General features: G+C 36.5%; 1 protein-coding gene across 1 annotated transcript in view; it reads right to left on the bottom strand.

Annotated features, from left to right (window-relative positions):
* Positions 1-1,893: 1,893 nt before the first annotated feature.
* The window catches only part of LOC120626175 (protein timeless homolog), a 65,259-nt gene continuing 43,448 nt past the window's right edge, over positions 1,894-23,704 (bottom strand). The window contains exons 17-23 of the mRNA XM_039893538.1: positions 22,590-22,684; positions 16,409-16,615; positions 12,889-13,047; positions 8,597-8,803; positions 7,055-7,251; positions 3,686-4,145; positions 1,894-2,003 (exon numbers count right to left, since the gene is read on the bottom strand). Of these exons, the coding sequence (XP_039749472.1) occupies positions 1,921-2,003; positions 3,686-4,145; positions 7,055-7,251; positions 8,597-8,803; positions 12,889-13,047; positions 16,409-16,615; positions 22,590-22,684 (1,408 nt within the window). The 3' untranslated portion in view covers positions 1,894-1,920. The remainder of the gene's footprint in view (positions 2,004-3,685; positions 4,146-7,054; positions 7,252-8,596; positions 8,804-12,888; positions 13,048-16,408; positions 16,616-22,589; positions 22,685-23,704) is intronic.

The following is a 23,704-nucleotide window of genomic DNA, read 5'->3' on the forward strand; positions in this document are numbered from 1 at the left end:
CTTATTCTATCGCATGAAATGAACTACGATTTATATGGTACTGAAGCTGCGCCATCTAGTTATAATACAGGGAAAACCATACTGTCAGTAGATGACACTCTTTCCATCCCATATAAATTTAAGTTAACTTTCACGCGATAATAAGTAACCGTAGGTACGTAGAAAATCTCACACTTAGCATTCAGACTAGTGTATCTTTTTAGTTACTTCCACATTTAAATCTTGCATTTTTTATGGAATACAAATATACGTACCTACATCTACCGAAAAAAGGAAGGCCTTTACTAAGCTTGTTTGACTCTAGTTATATACTAGGGGCATTGTAGTAGGTAGGCACATACATAAATCTATTGATTTTAATTTTACAAACGTTCCACTAGGAGCGCTGGCTGTAAAAGGTTCGAAGATTTCATGCTTTAAAACTTTCGGGTCCATTTTACTTCGTCGTTAGTATTTGAATACTCTAAAACGAGCCTCCGATTGCGTAGATGTAGGTACCATTTAGAGTTTGAAATTGGACCTAAACATCAAAATAAAGTTCTCTATTACGTGTTTTATAGAAAGAAACATGCGTTAATTGGAAAATTTATTGACGCTACTTGAATATGCCCGACTAGCCTTTTCGGAGCTTTGCTCATGAGCTCATTCGGCCAGAAGTAAAGTGCTTAGTTATTATTCTCACGGCAGTTTAAAAACGTTAAAATCAGTTGACGTTAGAATGTCCACTTATTAGTTTTAATAATAACTGGCAATATTCTGACAGTAACAAGAAGGTACCGTTAAGGTTTTTGTATAAAAAAACTTCGCTTATTCTAGAGATCCAACGATTGTTAACTAAAACGAATAGGGGAAGCACCCCTTAGAAATAATAGCGTCTCAACAAACATGAGGGGCTTAGTGAAAGTGCCTGATAATCTGATGCTGAGTGTACAGATTTGGTACACCCCTTGTCGGCGCTATTTCACTGCATCGCACTGTTACGCTTTCGTACTTATTCGTTATCTTTTGGCTTGAGTCAGACACAAAGACGGTACATGTCAATTTCTGTTTTAGGTATTCAACGTGATCAAATAAGGAATTAGGAGATCCGTAGAACTAGAATTACCGACATAGCTCAGCTAGTCGCGAAACTGAAGTGACAAATGTCACAGTTCGGAGAGCCGATGGTCGTTGGGGTCCCAAGGTAAATGTAGCGTTGGTATAACCCAACGATGTTGACAGACGTCATTAAACATGTCGCTGGTAGCAGTGGCGTGCATAGAGGGTATGCATATGAAATTAAGAAAATCTCTAGTACGAGTACGAGTTACAAAAACTCAAGAGTAGGCATAGGTCTATCCTTAAGTTATTTATAACTCGTACTGGAGATTTTTTTCATTTTATATAATCTACCCGCTTAGTGCATACGTTGTGCATACTCTGTATGCACGCCACTGGCTGGTTGGATACAAGTGGCCCTGGACCGTGGATTTTCGCACCTACAAAATACATACGTCCAGCAGTGGACGTCAATCGGTTGAAGTCATAATGATGATGTAATGGCTGTAACTTTAGCCGTGGCATACCTATCGGCGGCAGCCGTCAACAAATCCAAGCTAGAAGTAGTTTGCGTTTATAATGTGACGATTAATACAAGTAAGCCTACAACGGATGCCGCTGACGCGTTGACGCTGCCGCCAACGCGTCACAAGAACATATTAAAAAGGATTCAAATTAATGGTGCTAAAAAGCTAAAAGAGCACCAAGAGGGCGCACAATTTTTTTTTAATTGTAAAATCATTGGAAAAATCTATAGATTAACCACCGTATCGGTTAGGGAAACTTTTTCCATGCCTCCGGCCTTATTGGTCGGTCAAGAAACAAAAGGGGTTGTAAATAAAAATAAAACGGACAAACATTGAAGAAATTTTAATAAATTGTTCATTCGGATTCGTCGTCGCTAATTACTCGTAGTTTTTTGCGTTTCCCTCTCGCCGCGCCGCCATCTTCCCGCTCGCTGTCATCTGAAGCGGACGAGATAACTTTCACATTTCTTTTTTAATTAAGATAAGACGTCGGTTTTCACGATGTCGTAAGGATAATTATATAAACTTTAAAGCATGTTGAGCTACAGAAGTTAAAGTCTTTCTAACTATTATTTATTCTTTTGATTTTTACGACATATTAACATTATTTTATATCGTTCGGAAATAGGAAGTCTCTTTGACCTATATTCATACCATTCTTCGAATGGAGTTAAAGTAACTAAGGGAATGATGAACTAATGGAAATGGGGAAGGTAAATCTCCTACTGAACTAAAATCACATATTATAAATGCGAAAGACACATTATTGTTAGTTTATTTGTTAGTTTATTTGTTTTCTTTGTTCGTTTGTTACCTATGTTGGATTCTACCATTGCACCGATCTTAATGAAATTTGGTACATATTATTCTTGCATCCTGGAGTTGCACATTTGATAATGATGTTAACTTGATAAAAATGTTCCAGATTAAAAAACACACACACAGGGTTTGCACAAAAACAAAACAGCTTAAACAATTATGCCAAAATTTTGCATAAACACACCGTAACTCCATATCTGCATATGAAATTTGACACACATTTTGATTGCATCCTGCGTAAAGCGGATTTTTTGTACGAGGGCAGAGTTTCACCATTAATCAGGTACTATTCATTTTTATTATAAATAGCTATATAAGATCAAGTATCGCCAAAAACTATTGACAGGCCCCGTATAAATTTGACTGTTGTCAAACGTAATCATTTGGACTCTTAAAAATTTGGTCCGGTTTCAATAGCGAATCCTAAGATCATCCTCAGACAAAAATCGTTTACTTGTAATAATTATAACTTGAATACACATAAGAAGAGTCAAACATTTTTTTATTGCTAAGCCCTGACGCCTCATGACTATGTTTAAATGGATGCAAATATATAAATAAATAGTATATATCGTCACGACGCAGTGTAAACTGGCTCTATAGCGTTTACTGCTGAATCCTTTTCTTTACAAGGGAATCTCCATACTAATTGTAGGGACATTTGTAAAACAAAAATAATGTTGGAAAATAAATTTATGGAAATGGACGTTTAATTCTTTGTTGGTTGTTTTCCGGACGTATTTAGTGATTTTTTGAACCATTTGCTTTAAGTTTAAAAAGCTATTTATATAGAATCTCATAGCATTTATAAATAAGAAAAGAAAAGTTTAAGATATCGGATTCTTAATTTCAGAGTTTTCAACTCTTTCTATCAAGACTGTTCTAAGACGTCAAGTGTTTGTTTTCGTTCTGATTTTATAGTAGCTAGTTAAGCTGAATAACTTATTTATGCGCGATATGATTTTTTAATATTATAGACTTTTCTTTAGACGACCGATTGGCGCAGTGGGCAGTGACCCCCGTTTCTGAGTCAAAGGCTGTGAGTTCGAGTCCCACAACTAGAAAAATGTATGTGTGATGAGCATGAATGATTTTCAGTGTCTGATAATACTTACAAAATACATATAAACACCCAGACACTGAAAAACATTCTTGCTCATCACACAAACATTTTCCAGTAGTGGGAATCGGCCTTGGGTTCAGAAAGCAGAGTCGCTGCAAATTGCGCCAATCGGCCGTCAATATCGTGCGTTGCATAGATCTTTACAAAGATAAAAAAATATAAAATGATTATCACATACCACTGTGTTGCGGCAGTCCACTTAATATATCTTCAGTATCAGGCAATTCGGTTTGTAAAGTTTTCTTAGCGAACGACAAAATATCTTCATCCTCGTCTTCATGTTCATCGATTCTCTGCATCTTCCGATTATTACCTTCATCGGCATTAACACTGCGACTTCGTTTACGATTATTCGATACACTTTTATAATTCGATACATTATCACTTAATTCAGGTATATTATCGCGTATTTTTCGCAAATTATCAAATAAATCGTCGTCGTCGCTTGAATCGTCCTTGTTATCTGTTCTTTCTTCACTATTTTCAGGTACTGTATCATTCGTTCTAGTATTACTATCATTTGCATTTGTATTTGTACTGTCGATGATGAGTTCTTTGTTTACAGCTTTTATAATAATTTCTCGTCTTTTACGAATAGTTTCATGATGTAGGCTGCTCGGTATTCTCCAGTAGGTTTCCTAAAATATATTATTACTTATACAATGATTTTATTAGATTTTTATTAATTACGGACGAAGCTGGGGGTCTTATTAAGACCACGATTCGCTATCGCTTATAAACAGAGCAACAATTCGCAGGGCATACACAGAACATTCTGAAGTGCCGCCCCAACAAGCTGAGACGGAGGTGATAAATCTCATGTACCTGTCAAGCCAAACGGCCGATTGGCGCAGTGGCCAGCGGCCCTGCTTTCGCAGTCCAAGGCCCTGGGATCGATTCCCACAACTGGACAATGTTTGTGTGATGAACATGAATATTTTTCACTGTCTGGGTCTTTATCTCTATATTATAAGTATTTATGTATATTATTCATAAGATTATTCAAAAGTTATCTTAGTACCCATAACACAAGCTACGCTTAGTTCGGGACTAGATGGCAATGTGTGTATTGTCGTGTAAATAAAATTAGAAATAAATAAATATATTCCTACAATACACACCGTCATCTAGCCCCAACGTAAGCGTAGCTTGTGTTATGGGTACTAAGATGACTGATGAATAAAAATAAAGACACCGACATTTACGTCCTTCAGACCGTAACATAGTAATGTTGTTTGGCGACTTTATTCCAGTTGCCAAGTAACATCGTTACGTTCTGTTGTTTGTATGATATGTTGATAGTACTTATCCGGACCACAAATAGCTCTGCGTCTACTCAGATCATCATCTTCCAAGCAGACGTTACATCTCACAGACAACCACATTGCTTCTGATCCGGTAAATATTGTCAAGGTCATGGGTAATGAATCAAGGTCATAGGTGAAGAAATGATACTATTTTATTTGAAACCGACAACGAATACGTACTTTCTCAATGCTCCCGGATGGATTTTAATCTAGAACATCCTTTTATCTTTTCGAGTGTCTACCCAGACTAATTGGGAAATATTATTATACCTCTAACTTACGTAGGGAGTTGCTAAAAATAGAGCATATTATGCATACGAAACACTTTTAAAATCATTTCGTAGGTGGCGGTATAAAAAGCATAAAGTGGTAACGCGATCACCTAGAATTCTCGCCAAGCCAATTCAGTCTCTAACAGCGCTTTTCTAAGAGCGTTTAACACTCGTAATCGCGTACTTTATATGTTAACATACGTGGAAGTCGAAAGGTCTTTTGGAGCCTTTGCATATTAAAAGGATCTATAGATTCGAAGCGATTCTCTTCCGATGTTTGTTTTATTTGATACAATGTTATCGCTATCTTGTTAACTGGCTTGTTGGTCGCATTTGGGCAGCGTGTTGTTTTAATGTGACGATAGATCAGAATACAGTGATCACGACCGTCGATCGATCTTTCCCGTGGGTGTCGTACGAGGCGACTAAGGAAAAATAACGGAGAACGGGCAGCAGCATCCTCTATCCTACTACTACCATCCACAGAGCGAGAGGACTTCGTGCGCGACCTTGATATTTTGGCATTCTATCGCCGCCACTCGGAAGTTCGCTGCGTTCGGGATATTCCATACCGCTGCGTTCAGAAATCGCGCAGTGCAATTTTATGGGCCGGTGGCTACCACACCTCCAGCCGTAGTGTTTGTATACTCATTGTGCATACACTTTTGAGTCAAAGTTAATACATCATTTTAATTTCCTCATTGCTATAAATTATGAATTATTTTAGGAGATTTAGTGTAACGCAAGCCGGGCTTTTCGCCTTGTATGGTAGTACTACCACTGCATCTACTGCGACCAAAAAACCGTCTGCCCATCTCCAGCAGAGGACTGTTATAGGCTATGACAAGGTATTTTACAATATCGTCGACGGCTAAAACTATTCGACTCCCTCCCTGGCGCAGCACTTGGCTCCCTGGTCCCGGGAATTATATCCGAACGGGGCAGCGCTAATTGGTCTTTATAATTTCTGAATTTTGATGTGAAACTTATAGACGGAGGGTTAACCTGATTGTTGGCGTGGCGACACGGGCCGTGGCGACGCGTCGCGACGCTATGTGATTGAATTTTTGTATTTCGTATGTAACAACAAAAATGTTAATTAATTTTGTAATAAAACAGTCGTTATTAACCGACTTACAAAAAGGAGTGGTTATCAATTTGGTTGTATTATTTTTTATTTGTGGAACAAATTTGTAATGCTTTATCTTTTCACTAAGCAATATCTGCAATAACAAATAATTTCGATGTTTCACATCTGCCAGGCGTCCCGTGACGTCTCACACATTTATTTTCTTGTTTGGTGGATGCTTTGGTTGTGGCTAGTTACCACTCTATCGAGAAAAACGTGCTAAGCGACTTAGCTTTTCGGTACGATCCCGCGTAGAAACCGATTGGGGTTTAGCTATAATATAACTGCCATACCTCTAACAGGTTAGCCTGTTACCATTTTAGACTTCATCATCACTTATTAGTAGGTATGACTCAGGCAGTAGGATAGGCATCAACTAAATCGAATGCCTAATGATTTACGAGATGTCTATAGAAAAAATAATGTATGAGCCGTCACGGGACGCCTGGCCGATGTCAAACATCGATATTATTTTCTGTAAGCTATTGCAGATATTGCATAATGAAAAGAAAGCATTACAAATTTGTTCCACAAATAAAAAAAATACAACCAAATGGATAACCACTCCTTTTTGTAAGTCGGTTAATAATGCAGTAACTATCACAAAATTAATATTTATTTTTTATTGTGACATACGAAATACAATAATTCTATCATATAGCGTGGCGAAGCGTCGCCACGGCAACAATCAGGTTTACCCTCCGCCTATAGATGTTTCACATCCAAACGTTTCACCAACTGTTGTTGTTGTATGCCTAGGAATCTCCTTAGATTAAGCGTAACTTATTAAGTTATTGTTCGTGGTTAGTGAAAACGGGCATAAGTGTAATAATGCTTACTTGTTCGTCACTGGGAGGGAGCACGCCAATACTTTTTAGCACTTTAACGAATAGCGTACTGTCCATAGCTTCTGCGGATTCACTTGATATAGGTACAAGTGGAGTACCTTCTGCTGAAGGGTCAAAACCCTCAGCTTCTTGGTCCAGCGCTACCTCTTCTAGATTCTCCGCTACCCACTTTAGAGCTTCTGTGTAACCTAGAGGAAATGAATACAGTAAGACGACCCGAAAGCTTTCGTGCGGCGGCTGTTTAAATGTCGATTTCATACGAATTCTTTACATAGTATTAAATAAAGTCGATTTTGTACTCTTACATTTTCTTAACTACGAAAGGTTTTTAATTTCAGCAATACGTAGAATTATTTAAGAGGTTTATATGCGGTAAACGTACATGTGATGTCGTAACATATTTTTTGTGCGCTTACATTGCAAACGATGGCCCAAACGAGAGCAATTAATCTACTACGGAATTGTATTATTGATCACTTCACACACTTTAGTATCTACATTGCACCCGTGAAACATTTGGGGAATTTTCACCTTACAATTATTCATTGCATATTCAACATATCCTGAGGATGCTCCGGTGTCGAAGCGAAGCTTGCGTAGATAGTACCTTGCCGAATATCTGTTTGGTGTGAAGTCTACAGATTGACGGAATTATAAATTAGGTACATCGTGCGTAGAGAGTACATTGCCGAAGACCTGTTTTGTGTGGAGTCTGCGTATTGAAGAAATTATATATTACATCGTACAGATTGTCCTGCTTTTCGCAAAGTATAGGCTTCGAATCGAAATTTTATACTTAGGAATTACCTTGACCGGAACCCTATGAAACGGTTTTGATTTAACTGCTTGCTCAATATCTAATTATGATATATAATTGTTATTATTAAATATATATATATATTTCTTTTTAATTTTTAAGTGTTTTTTTTGTAAATTAAGCATTGTTAAGAATGAAAAATAAATGAAATTCAATATATGATAGTATATTTATAATTATATATAATTCCAGTGTCACATTGTTTGTCCGAGACGAACTCCGAAACTACTGAACCGATTTCAACTTCTTATTTTTTGTTCCAAAATTCAAAATTCAAAAAATTATAAAATAATCGAAATTCATAATTCATTTACTTGAAGTAGGCCTTAATATAAGCACTTTTGGAACGTAAAGTCTGTTTGTGTGTAGTGACTCTACCACCGGTTCGGAAGGCAGATTCTACCGAGAAGACGCCGGCAAGTCCCAACTTAAGAGATAGGATAGGTTATATCTCAATATGTAATTGCAATATTATTTTATTGCGAATTATTTGTTTAGTAGGTACCTTATTATTGAGCGAAATACAAGAAAACCACAGCAACACGTAGCCGGGTCTGCTAGTAGTTTTATTCAAAAGAAAATGCTATTCAAATGCAAGAAAATGGTATGGGCATATAAACAAATAATACAAATAAAAACCTCTTTACTTAATAGGAAACGAAAATTGAAAATAGCAATAACGGTATTATTAAAAAGTAAAATACGAGCAAAGTTACCCTCATCGACAGCTTGCACCAGCAGTTTTGCAATTTCATTGGCACTTAACTCCACACTTTTAACTGGCTTTTTATTTTTGAATAGTTGTTTTTTCTCCGCGTCCTTTTTGTTCTTTTTCTTTGGTTTGATGTTTATTGTGGGCGGCGGGCCGTCATCGTTCTCGCTGTCGGAGTTTGAAGCTTCACCTTCCGACTGTGAAGAACTTTCTATAACATAAATAATACACATTTAGTAAAAAAATAACAATAATGTGTAGTTCTATCGCAAAGCAGCATTGTTGCAAGGCTTTGTTCCGGTCTGAAAGGCGTGTTTGTCGGTGTAATTACAAGCATATGAGCAATCGTGTAGGGCAACACTAAGTAATCAGATGATATTATAAAAAAAGAGGTCAAAAAACTTTAAAATGTACTGCATATATAAATTTAACAGCCAGCAGGCTGACACCCTGCTTTCTGAGTCCAAGGCCGTAGGTTCGATTCCCACAACTTGAGAATGTGCAAAGACGTGCTGCAAAGCGATTTAGTGTTCCGGTGCGATGTTGCGTAGAAACCGATTAGGGGTTTGACTACCATACTCCCTAACAGGTTAGCCCGCTAATATCTTAGACTGCATTATCACACAGGTGCATATTGCAGTCAAGGGTTAACATGTAGTTGAATAAAAAAAACAATGTGTGTGTGATGAACATGAATGTTTTTCTGTATATTATAGGTATTTATATGTATAATATTCATACACAAATTTGAATCAGCTATCTTAGAACCCATAACACAAGTTACGTTTACTTAGATGGCGATGTGTGTATTGTCGTAGTTTATTCATTCATTCAATAGTTATTCATTTTTGTAGTTTTTTTCTTCAAATCAAATACAATTAACACCAAATACAAAGCAATTAAAAAACACAATAGAAAGAAAATGTACAATAGGCGCCCTTATCGTTTAAAAGCAATCTCTACCTGGCAACCTACCAAAGTACATAAAGTTAAGATGTTTAGGCACGGTTATCCGGTAAGCCTTCACGGTAGAAGCGAGTGATATTTAAATTACTTAAAACGCACATAACTTAGAAAAGTTAGAGGTTCGTGCTGGGATTCGAACTCGGCCCACCGAAAGTGAAGTCCAGCTCCTACCCAATGCGCTATCACCGCTTTCTTTGGGTTTCGGTGGTAATGTGTGGTATTGTCGCAAGATATTTACATTTATTTATTGATAATTTAATGATTTAAATTTGCTTGCATTATGTTTTTTTTTCAGAACTCAGAATCGCAGCGCCTATCTACAGCAGTTCAAGCACGAATTCTCTTTCTCACGAAGCCTGATTATTTTGTAAACACGGAAGCTATCGGTTTTACTTGATGAAGTTGTGCATTTCGAAGTTTCCAAGAAGAAGAAAATATCCAAATCGCTATAGGTGTGCGCCTACTCTGTTTAAAGAGTTCTCTCGATTTCTCCAGGTTCCCATCATCACATCCTGGCCTGATCACGAATGGACTTCCTGGAGAGTATACCCTTTTTCAAGTTTTAAACAACAAAAGAATTTTTCAAATCAGTTTAGGCGCCTTCGATTTATCGGGCAACATTCATACAAAATAATAAAGATTAAAATTACCAACAAGTTAAAACCTCCTCATTTTTCGATGTCGGTTGATAAAGTATCACTTTATCAAGTCTAAAGTCATTGAATCATATCTTCTATCTATAAGAAGTATGATTGTCAAAAAATGCAAAATTTCCTCACGATGTTTAAAGTTGCAGTGTACAAGACATTGGCGAAGTACCTTGTGCCCAGTTGGCACAGACAAAAGCCATAAACAAGAATTGAATTGAAAGTTGCAGTGCCTCGACACGGTATATATAGGTTTCCAGTGAACCAAACGATAGCGCGATGGAATGAACTTGTGGTGCCATCTATCGCAGCTTACAACAACTTTTTTACCTCGATACGAACGGCCTGTCGGCCGCTTGGGGTGACGCGAACGCGCTATTCAAACCGCGCGAACGTAGGTTTTAAAGTTGCGTTCTGAGTCCGTAATTATTATACAAGAAGCTGGATTGTTATTCTTGTTTTTATTCTTCCTATATCTAATCCAATTTTACTATATTATGATATGATCCTTCGCATGGAAAAATTTGTGTAGTGTTTAGAACATACAATAGCTTGGTTATAGAACAGATAATTAGCTTATTTTTTATTCAAAACATTATTAAACTGACTTGAATGTTAAAAATAAGGATTTTTTTTTAACATTATTGAATGTTTTATATGATATTTTTGAATGTACTGTGAACTTCGGTAACTTCACTTCCGCGGTATTGCCAACTAAGCATTATTTACGATGGTATTTGTCTCTTTGGATGTGATCTTTTTATTGAAGAAAACTTAAAGAAATATAGGTGTGCTCTTCATTTATGCGAATTATCAATTTTATATTCTATTTTAAAATTTTCAATTTTATTTGTATCTGTTACGTCACTTATGTGGTCAAGATATCACAAAATGGACTAAACATAAACAGACAATATAGTTCGAATAGGATCTACGTCAAATACACGACGACTTTGATTATTGATTAAATTTGCTGATTTTTACTTAACTCTAATCCATTTATTTCAAGGTTTGCAAAGTGTTTGCAGACGATTAATTAAGAATAACATTAATATTTATTTATAATCGTCGGTTCTGATTATATATCATTACTAACATGTGATGAACACCGCGCGTGGTGGGTCAGTGCTCCCTGCACGCCTACAAGAAGCCACGTAATATTATATTAGTGAAGTAAGTCCAAAGTCATCATACAATATGGTTCGAAAGAATGTTATAATGACATAATTACTTATCATCGGAGGCATCGGTACTAATATTATAAATGCTAAAACGTATCTGTTTCTTTATTTATTTGTTTGTTTTTTTACGTTCAGCTCAACTGTTGCATTGATCTTGATGAAATTAGACACATACATGGTTGGCATACTGGAGATTTTAATAGTAATGTATAAAAAATCCCGGCAAAACACAAAGGTGACGTTCCAGGAGATTTTAAAAATATATCCTTTGTCACTTATGATACAAATAAAAATTGATAAATTCCATCCATCCTTGGTAAATAATGTAACTTCTATCCCGAGAAAACAAATGTTTCGTGCGGTACTTTAAAAGAATCTAGACAAACGCAGTCGGTGATGCCTCTCTAATAGAGTTGCATATTAGTTCCGTAGTGGGGACTTTGGGGCCACGGAGTCTGAGTTTAAAAAAAATCTTGCGTTACATTTCACCGCGGTCGCACCTCATCTGGTTACGGAAGGGTTGGCTCATTTTTGAAAAAGAATCAGCCTGGCTGTTCAGCGAGGAAATGCAGCCAGCATTCTTGGCACCATATAAAGCAAGCATGACTTTTACTGTAATTAGTTTTGTGGTATGTTTTACTGTAACATTATAAATAAAGACGCTGATGAAAATAAAGCTGATGATCTTTGTAAATTTTATATTCCGCACCGTGTTTTATTTTTATTATGTATAGACTTAAGGTTTTGGCATGGATGACGCAGTCGCAAACACACAGGGTCCCCCTGAAAACCAGCGCTGCAGCTCGCTGCGGCTTCGTGCTGAGGCGGAACCCTATTTGTCCACATGCTTTTTGTTAGATATATTTTTGTATACAATTGTAAGAGATTTTGTGGGCAAATATAAATTTTACTTCATTTCATAAATTTTATTTCATGAATAGAGAAAATACCCAAAATAATTTAATGATGAATATCCACAAAAATCTACTCCAAAAAGTTAAAGGGTGACATCACAAATATTGTCTAATAATAAATATACTAAATATACTACGACAATACACACATCGCCATCTAGCCCCAAACACAAGCTACTTATAGCTTGTGTTATGGGTACTATGGGTAGATGACTGATGAATATTTTTATGAATAATATAGGTACATAAATACTAAGAATACACATATAAACATTTTCCAGTAGTGGGAATCAAACCCACGGCCTTGGACTCAGAAAGCAGGGTCGCTGCCCACTGCGCCAGTCGGCCGTCTAGTCTATTTAAGTCATTTATTATAAAGTATTTTATACAATTGTAAAACACATAAGTTATTTTTTTCACTTAAAATCATTCCCGTCAATGGACGCTGGCCTTCGAATGTCTTACAGTATAGGCAAAACTTTACAAAGCGTTCAAGCTCCTAAATGAAAATACGTTGCGACTGCGGAGAAAATAGTGCAATACAACTGTACAAGTCATTGGATAAAGTTCAATTGCTTAGAAACTCACCGTTCGATTTGTCGTCATCCGCGGCGCTTTTAGCTCTCCTTTGTTTCTTTTTACGGCATTGTTTCCTGTCCTCTATTATGCCGAGCTCTAACAGTCTGTCTACGAAACTGCGCTTAGACCGTTTACGGGGCATTCGAGGTACTATTAGCGTCATTGGATCTAGAAGAAACGTAAGAATTAAAATATATCAAAACTCATAACAAACCTACGCGTCGCGTCGCTTGGCTTGGTGGTGTTTGATACTGTTACAAAGAACCTTATCACTAGTAAGGTAAAGTTTATTCTCGCGTGTGACAACTTAACGTGTAGGTATTTATCGTTTATGTACCTAATACCTACGGAATAACAAAACTACTCTAAGAATAGTCATAATTGGAAACGTTTCTAGACCATTATTTTTGTTCACGATTTGCGAGAAGGTTCAAGGTCTCCGTTAAGTGGTATAAAAGCGGGTGCCCGTTGCACCGGAATCAGGAGTCAGATTAACGTCGAACCGAGCCGAGGTCCGGGTACCCGCAGGAGGCACCCTCGGGTCCACGTCTCCCACCTTCCTCGTCGAACCCTGGGGCTCTTCTCATGGCGAGCTCTCGCGCTCGCCCCACTCCCCTGGTGACGCCATAGCAACCCCTCAGGTGGTTATCGGCAAATCTCCATTCGAAAAAGAAAAAGGACGGAGTCAGTACGCTTTGAGAGTGGAGCGAAGATACTTCAAGTAAAACGTGATCATTATTTTTAAATCTAGTGACCGGCTACCCGGCTACCATACAGAACTACGATTAGAAGTGAGTTCTTGAACTTTTTACTGGAGAGTGGATTAAAATTTTACAAGAGTTATCAGGTTTTACTTATTCCAAATCGTCTACTGAATCCTCAACTTTGGGCGCGTATACTATTTGCCACAGATTTAAGAACACACAGAAATCGTGTACACGACTGATATTGAAGCATCAAAAACCTCTCCACTTTAGTAGTGTTTCTCGAACTGACAGTAATTATTTAACCTCTAATGTGGTAAACGTTTGCCATATGATGGGAAAAGCATGACACGTGCGAGGAGCGTTTTGACGATTTTTGGACGCAGTGCACTGCATGCAATAATGGCTGAATGAGGGTTCTGTATGTACTTAATGCTTTTGTGCTCATGTACTTTTCCCCACTTTTTTCCCTACAAATGTTTGGAAAGTGGGGAAAAGTATGTTACAAATTATGTTACGAATGAGAAAGTAAATATAATAGGTAGTAAATACTATTTTTTCTATTCTGTGACAAAAGGTAAAGAGTACAAAGTGATAGGTCGGAAACCAATATTCTAATTTAAAGTTACACTTTTATCTATCACTATTTTATCTATTTGATACACAAATTCTCTGCAAAATGCAACGGGAATACTACGAATGTTCACATAAATCCAAATATAGTTTTAAACGACACAGACAAAAAGGTTCCATGGCTGGAAACTAGAACATTTTAAGCCCGTAAAGCGGATAAAAATAAAATATTGAATGAAAGTATTGTCCCAGAGCCGTAGGTGTAATAGGGCTGCAGCAAGGTTCGGTAATTCAGATTTATTAGGAAGTATTTTCTATAAACGTTCGCCTGATTTGCTGAATATACTATATCCAAATTCGATGTGTAATTGATGTAAACAAACCAAATATAGGGTTGTCACGCTTTTAATAATCAAAAATTTTAATTTTATTTCCATTTCCAAGTTAAACATCAAAATTTTTGTTTAAACCGTTTTCTGAAAGGCATGTTAACCGCCCAGTGCGCAATAAGTAAGAAAAATGGCTTAAAACTGAAATTTACTAATTTTTAATTACTACAACGCCATCTATTTTAAAATAGTTGCGTTACACTTAAAAGCGACATCTATTGGCGAATCAGATCGAATATGACGAATATTATCTTTATCTAACACTTCTATGCCTAAGTTCGCCTATCCGCATTGGATCATTGGTGGTTTAATTTCTATACCTACCCGGAGAGGAAGAGGAAACATTCCAAGTTGGAGAAGTTGAGGCAATTTTTTTTTTTTGTTTTTTTTTTAATTATAAATAACTAAATAAATATACTACGACAATACACACATCGCCATTTAGCCCCAAAGTAAGCATAGCTTGTGTTATGGGTACTAGTATGACTGATGAGTAATTATATGAATAATATACATAAATACTTTTAATATATAGATAAACACCCAGACACTGAAAAACATTCATGTTCATCACACAAACATTGTCCAGTTGTGGGAATCGAACCCACGGCTTTGGCTCAGCAAGCAGGGTCGCTGCCCACTGCGCCAATCGGCCGTCAGAAATTGTTTTATTTCTACCTGTATTGATGAAGGTAAAAATAAAGTACGTTCTTTTTCTAAAAATGTTGCTCGCTGGCAGCCCTGTAAATAAAATATTTTATCTCGCGGACTCATTTAAAGTTCCTTTAGAGCTTTTTCTATAAAGAGCCGTAGATTTAGTCCAAAGCATTTACTTGGTATTCGTTTTTTGAGTAATGTTCTAATCCAATTTGCTATAAAATAGATTAGTTGCAGTGCTTTTTCGCGCCGCCGCCGGTCTGGCAGACTCGGGGATATTTTTAACTTGATCAGAGTAACTAGTTTCACGGCTCTACATTTGGTTTATGGTCGTGACTACGTACACGAGGAAATTGTGACTAAAATATTTAAACAGGCTAAATCTAGCCTTATTTATTTCATCACCATCATATCAACCCATTACTGGCCCGCAATCTCTTCCCGCAATGAGAAGGATTCAGGCCTCAGTCCACCACGCTGGCACAGTACGGATGGGTGGACTTAACACATCATTGGAGGTCATCGGGACCAATATAGATAACTCTCAGGCATACTGGCTTCTTCACGATGTTTTCCTAAACCGTTGAAGCAAGTGATATTTTAATTGTTTAAAAGCCCCTAACTCAGAAAAGTTAGAGGTGCATGCTGGGATTCGAACCCGGCCTCTAAAAAAGTGTAGCCGAAGTCCTAACCACTGGGCTATGACTGCTTTCTGATAAATTACTGGAAATTCTGACTAAAATACTTAACTAGCCTTATTTTTTCATTCACTAGCTATTGCACGCATTCTTCGTTCGCGTTTATTTAATTTTTTTACTAATCCCGTGGGAACCATTTGCTTTCCTGGACTAACTATTTTATTACGTGCATTATTTTTTTTTAGATATTTCGTGCAAATCGTTTGCAAGTTAGATACATGGAAATCGGTATTTAGGTCATTAACTTTAAATAATAAAAATCTATATAAATTGTTTTGGGAAATCTTTCCTTCATGTTGGTAAAATAGGGTGTGAAAGTTTTTGGTTCATACAAACTTCCAACCCCCTTTTTACCGCTTTAAGGGGGGGGGGGGGGGGGGGAAACCTTAGCTGACACCTTCATCCTAGAAGGAATCTTTAAAATTTCAAGTTTGTAAGCTTTATAGTTTTGTCATTGAATCAGTGGGTTTCTCGTTCCTTATACTATCTACCTTTTAATTTCACTCACCAGGTGTATCTCCATATTGTTTCCACAGTTCCCTCAACTTTTCATCTTCTTCCTCGCTAAATTCTTTAGGAACCTTATCCCTTCTTTCGCGGTTACTCCTCTTGGTGGGCGCTTTGAACAAGAGGCCGAGTTCTTTTAGCTTCTTGACGACACCACGTCGCGTGCGCGTTTGGTCGATCAAGTTATCCAACATCCAATCGATTACATCTGCGAAATAAAAGGTCGGTGGTAGCTTAGTGGTTAAGACTTCGGTCTCTACTTCGGGGGGCTGGAGTTTGATACTCGGCACACACTTGTAACTTTTTAGAGTTCTGCGCGTTTGAAGAAATTAAATTCAGCAAACAATGAAGACATGCAAACGCGCGCTTATTGCTGCAAGCAGTCTCTTACAGGATGCCTTTGTAGACAGGACTTACAAGGGGAAGGGGATAGTGCCAAGAGTTTTGATATATAAATCAAAAAGCACAGAAATCCTTTGAGGGGATGGGTATATGCTTTTATAACATGATACCAAAGTTAATATTAGACCAATCGCAATATCCACCTCTAAAAATTCAATTCCCTGCTTTTGTCTAGTGAGAGGATCCGGTGGTGGCTAGTAAAAGCCGTTTTTTTCTGATCTCAAAGTAAATATATCACAAAATTTAAGTAAGCAAACACCAGTAGAGAAAGTTATGATGACAAAGACTTGCAACGATAACAACTGGGTTCTGACTGACGTAGAACGATAGGTATAGAGCGGTGGGAGTGCTAATACGTGCAGATACTCAGAAGGGTTATCTAGCTTGAAGAACAAAGGGTCTTTTGACCAACTTGCCGATACCGACTTTGGTCGCGTTTTTTGAAAGAATATTCCTATGTGCGACGTGACGAAAAGCGATTCCGGTTTCGACGCTACGTAGACACCGATAAGAGTCAAGGTCAAGATCTAACTAGTAGTGGAAAGAAATAGATAAAACGCAGAACCTATTAAAAACTATTATCTTTTAAATATCTAATATTTAAACTGTAATGCATCGTCTATTTTTTAGATACTAAATTACACAAAATGGCTTACCTCCGCTATAAAAGCGGTCCGATAACTATTTTTTATAATTTACTAGCTGTTGCCCGCGACTTCGTCTGCGTTTGATTTTGTTTTTAATGTATTCAGTATCGTTAAGCCTTAAATGAGTATAGTAGTATATATATGTATAACATGTGACTCAATGTCATGTCAATTAATTAAAGACAAATAATTTGCAATAAAATAAAATTGCGACTATAATTAAAGATCTAAGCTATCCTATCTCTTAAGTTGGAGCAGACTGCTCACGGTGTGCCAATTTAATTTAAAATCGGTTAAGTAGTTTAGGAGTCCATCGCGGACAAACATCGTGACAGGAGATTTATATATATTAAGACTAGCTCTAGCCGGTTCTAATAGTTAAAAATAATCTAGAACCGATTTGCAGCGCCACAGTGTTGTTTTATTTCCAAACTACACGGACTATCGGCACCCACTCAACATAAGTTTTTATGAGTAGAAATCAAAAAAGACAATACCTAAAACCCGATTGCAGCGCCACATACAGGGTCCAACTGTAAATCTAAACTGTCTCGGAACCCACTCTAACACATACTTCGTTAGTGCAAGCCAAAGCCATATCCTGCAGTAGCGTAGTAGTGCAGGAAATGATAGTCTAATTTAATTTATTATGTATACGTTAATAATACCACTATGAATTACAATTCAATTGGAAAATGTTTAATAAATAATAATAATACTAAACCGTCGTAACTTCTAAAGAAAAGGTCCAATTGGAATAATTTAAAACATTGATTGAAGATTACTTTAAACATGTACCTATTACATTTTCGCAATAGGTACATGTTTGGGTTTAATGTATACACACGCCACATTAAAACCAACCATTCCTCCAGTAAAGACTGTATGAAAATCCGTTCGGTACTTTTTGTTTTCGCGCCCATACAGAGAGAGACTGACGCGGAGGGTGACGTTGTTTTATAATATGTTGATTTGATTTATTGCGATTGCTTTAGATACCTATGCGATTATAGAGGACTAAAATCTGTAGAAATTAATGCCTGAAAAACTAGTCAGAATGATTCAATTATAGTGAAATAGCAATTTAATTACATCTTCTAAAAACTATTTCATAAATTAAATAAGAGTGTAAATTAAAAAATCTAACTTTTAATCAAATATCTTACAGAATATGAATTGAATGAGAATATTAATTGAAGATCGTAACTAACAAGGCTAGCAATAAAGCAACTGGAAAGCAATTACTATTCGTAATATGATTTTCTTAATTAAAATCACTAGACATGGCCGAAAGACATTTTGACGGCTTACAATTTGAAATACAGTATATTATGCTTTGGACAGAGTAGAAATTCTAATTATATACTAAACACGTGTATTAACCTTACAATTTGAAATACAGTATATTATGCTTTGGACAGAGTAGAAATTCTAATTATATACTAAAACGTGTATTAACCATTTATGCGATAGAAAAATCGAAGTTAATACGTTATCTCATAATATTTTACGAGAATAAGTCGCGAAGTATTTCATATTTTATTATCCTGTTAGCTTTGGAATAACGAAGGTTTCGTCGCTAGAACTAGAAAAAAAAGTTCCCTTAAGAAATAAAAGTATTATTATAAGTGGGCACTTTCTAGTTCTTTCAGTATTTCTTCCACAGAAAAGTCACTGTATATTTTAGGGTGAATGGAAAATGCATGGTGCTATTTGTTTCTCAATTCATAATTTTTTTGAGGTAGTCATTTGCATAAATAAAAGCACGCAGCAACGGAATTACGGAACATAGTTTGATAAAGTTGTATTAAACTTGATGGTTTTTTTTAACATTTTGTTTAATTTAATTCCAAGTTGTGTACATACATACACACACTTTGGGTTTTAGTTTAGAACAAATTTTGTCATTACTTACTTATATTTAAATCTATTTTTAGTTATTATCTGTTTTGTGTACCTAATAACAGTAAATAAATAAATAAATAAATTAGTAATACAAAACATATTTCTTGGTACAACGATTGCACGAGAGAACGATAAACTTTGTACACCAAACTACGTGATAATTATAATAAAAGTTAGATAAGTACGAATCTTTCATCAAGTATGCACACATAAGTCATTTGCAATTATAAAAGCACGAAGCTGTTTTTTTTTATATTATCACTTAAAAGTAATTTTGTATCAGTATTCTGACAACGCGTAGTAGGTACAATTGAAGTTTTCATTGCATAGTGCATTCGTTGTGTCGTGATACGTGGTCCAAAGTTTTCGTTCTTGCGTTAATCATGCTTTCGTCATCATATTTTACGTTATGTGAAGCTTTCGGTGCCGTGTTCTTGGTCGTATACTGAATATTTATAGTTGAAATCTTACAAGCATCAAAAAAGAACAGTTCGTTTGCAAGAATATTAACGTTCATTATTAAATATCTTTTTGGATATACTCCGTCGAATTGTTGCCTATTAATACTGGCTGTCCTCATTTTAATATTGGTTTTTAGGCAATATTACCCGAAGGAAAAGAGGGGCGCTCACCACCCACGCTTACGATTTACAACTTCTACCCAAAAGTTGTTTTAATAACAGCTTAACCCTTTCCCAATTATATGTATATAAGGACCATCTAATAATTTAAATCCCCTAAAGTACAAAATACGAAGAAAATAATACCACATACTAACAATTTCGGTAATGCGCCAATATAACTGAGAGTATGACGTTGTTTAATTAATAAACTTGGCAAGGACAGTAATTATGTTATACATTACTGTTACTATTATCCAGTAAGTAGACTAAGTTATATTAAGTAAATTCAAATTCATTTATTTCAAGTAGGCCTACTTTATAAGCACTTTTGAAACGTCAAGTATGTATGTTTGTGTGACCACCGGTTCGGAAAGCAGATTCTACCGAGAAGAGCCGGCAAGAAACTCAGTAGTTGCTCTTTTCCAACATCAACATTTACAATCATTTTGCTATCTTGCGGGAGATGAGAGCGAGGCTGGCTGCTTCCGTTCTACCTTGTCATTGAGGAATTCATCAAATGTATAGTAACCTCGCTGTACTAGATGCGTTTTTACACATTTTTTAAATGTATGCATTGGTAGGTCAAGAATTTCCTTAGGAATCATGTTGTAAAAGCGTATACTCAACCCCACAAAGGAGTTCTGCACCTTTCGCAGACGATATGCAGATATCACTAATTTATGACCGTTTCTGGTAAGTCGATTTTACCAGAAACGTAAGTAAGTAAAGTAAGTTACAAATTAGATATGTTAGTGACACTCATTCGAAGGATCGTATCAAATAGCGTTCCATCATGTTTTGAAATTTAACTATGTGTAAAGAAAAAAAAAAATTTTTAGGATATTGTGGCAAATCTAATAAAAAAAATACCATAACTAACTATAAAAAAAATTGGGAAATTTAAAAATTATGACATTTCTTATCCAAAATGCGTTAAAATATATGATCAATATATGCATACGGGGTATGCACGACGCGAGCAGATCATGTAAAATGGAAACCAAACCCCATTATCTTAATGTTTTATAAAACGTACTGGAGATTTTCTCTCGCTTAGTACGTACTCTATATGCACGCCACTGATTATCAAGTTTTAAAACATCTTTCCTAATCAGTTGTATAAAACTTGAGAGATATTGCAATGTATATTTTCTTTCCCCACCTATTACATCGATATCGACGGATAGTGACCCCGCATTGTGAGATAATCTAGAGAATGTCATGGTTGCTTTATTGAATAAACTACGTAACTGTAATGTAAGCAGCGCTTAGATTTGTCTCATTTACGCTTTACCGGCCCACTATACAGGGGACAGGTCTTCTCCCACAGAAGGATTTAGGTCGCAGTCCACCAAGCTGGCTAGGAATAGGTTTGGAAACCAATAATCCAACGGAAACGGTACTATAAGCGAACAAAATAACAAATACCAAAAAATACTGAAATACCAAATTCCATACAGCTTTGAAAAACCCGGCATCGTACTGCAACGCCAAATCGCTTGGCAGCACGTCTTTGGCGGTGGCGTGGTAACTAGCCACGGCCGTATTATCGTACCACACCAACCAGAGATAATTCAGAAATTACAAATTGCCTATTACAATTACAATTGCCCGCGCTGTCCTTATCGTAGTTGTTTTATTTGTCATTCCGTTTTCGGATTCCGTAAAAAAAAAAGAGTTAGTTACGTGGTAGAGGTACCTTTCACATACTATATGAAAGGCAAGTCTGAATCTCTGTTGTTTGTTGTTTAGCAAAATGTTAAAAACCGCGGTATTCATTCACTAACGACGATCAAGGTACTGCCTAAATAAGTAACGTGTAAAACTAGAGAAAATTACTAAACATACATCGACTGTTTGTTTTCTATGGTCTTCGTCAAAATCAATTCAATTCAATTGTATTTATTTGCTGATACAGGTAAATAGGTGTTACAGTAAAAGTAATGTAGATCTCAACTGTACCACGCCAAATTGCCACGGTAGTATTTAAATTTTAATTGATGTTACTACTAGGTACAATTAAGATATTGGCTCTAACAATAATGTCTTCAAGCTTCTAGGACAACTTTCGAATGCATGCGTACTATCCTACTAATATTATAAATGCGAAAATTTGTGAGGATGGATATATGGATGGATGTATGTATCTATGTATCAACTGAAATAATGACAACTTACTAACTCAGTATACCACGTTAAATAATAGTAGCTAGCCACGATGATTATGATCTTAGCATCAGTTCTATTCTAGCTTCTCGATTGACTCATACGCGGAAAAAGTCGTGAGGGCCCGCTAGTAGTAAACAAACAGGGGATTATATTCAAATTATTCATTAGGCATTCTATTTAGGCGATACCTAGGTTTAGTGTAAACGGGCATATGTCTTGAGCGTTGGGTAAAAGTATCCAACAAACTTCGCCTGCCCTTATAATAAATAAACAGGGGATTATATTAAAATTATTCATAACGCATTCGATTTAGGCGATACCTAGGTTTAGTTTAAACGGGCATATGTCTTGGAGGTTGGGTAAAATTATCCAACAAACTTCGCCTGCCTTTATAATAAATAAACAGGGGATTATATTAAAATTAATTTGCACTCACCCTGATCCGTTTCGGGGTTCGCTTGGTTCTCCATATACAGTTTCCGAAGTTCCTCCTCCTGTTCCTCGCTCCAGCCCCCCTTGCCGAGCTTATCCCTGAAAGGTTTCGACAATTAATCACCATTTAACCTTTCGCACAGTCGAAACTTTCGACTGTTTCGCTCATTTTCCTTAAGGAGTTAAGCATAACACATTCCCATCTTCATGTAGGTATTACGTTTTCTTCTATTTGCGCATTTATTTGTACACTCAAACAACAGACGTTGAAACCAGGTTTTTTTTCAATTGTTTTATATCACTACAATATCGGTGCGGTAATAGCCTAGTGGGTAGGAGCTCGACTTCAGTTTCGGGGGGCCCAGCACGCACCTGCAACTTTTCTAAGTTATGTGCGTTTTAAGTAATTAAAATATCAAAATTCATTTATTTCAAGTAGGCCTAATTAATAAGCACTTTTGAAACGTCCAGTCAGTCTGTTTGTAGTGACTCTACCACCGGTTTGGAAGGCAGATTCCACTGAGAAGAGCCGGCAAGAAACTCAGCAGATTGCTCTTTTCTAACATCATTTTAAAGTAAAGATTGTTCTTTAGAATTTTTCTGTTTTGTGAGAGATGAGAGCGGAGTGGCCTGCTTCCAAGCAGCCTTGTCGTTAAGGAATTCAAATCAATCGTGTAGTAACCACGATTTGTTAAATGTGTTTTAATACATTGTTTAAACTTAGGTAAAGGTAGATCTAATCGTTAAATCGATTTCGGTACTTTTGTCAGACGATATGCAGATATCACTAGTTTATGTCGGTTTCTAGTTAGTTGACTGTTTATATCGACTTGTCGATGTCGAAGTTTACTGGGCCATCACCGCTTCGCTTTTCTTTTATACTCATCTAATGCGGCAGGTCAGACGGATGTTGGCATGGCGACCGACATTGGCGTCAAATAAAGCTTTTCTTTAAATAAACATTTTTTTTCTGTAAAACATGAGAATATTTTGTTTCTCTGGAGGTTTGTCGAGTCTTATCTACGGAAAATAGCAATACTAACCAACGTGTTTACCGCGGGAATGACTAAACCGATTTCAACGTAACTTTTTCATCACAGGCCAAATCGTGGGTTATTA

This window comes from Pararge aegeria, chromosome 9, assembly GCF_905163445.1.
Source record: "Pararge aegeria chromosome 9, ilParAegt1.1, whole genome shotgun sequence".
Classification (NCBI taxonomy): domain Eukaryota; kingdom Metazoa; phylum Arthropoda; class Insecta; order Lepidoptera; family Nymphalidae; genus Pararge; species Pararge aegeria.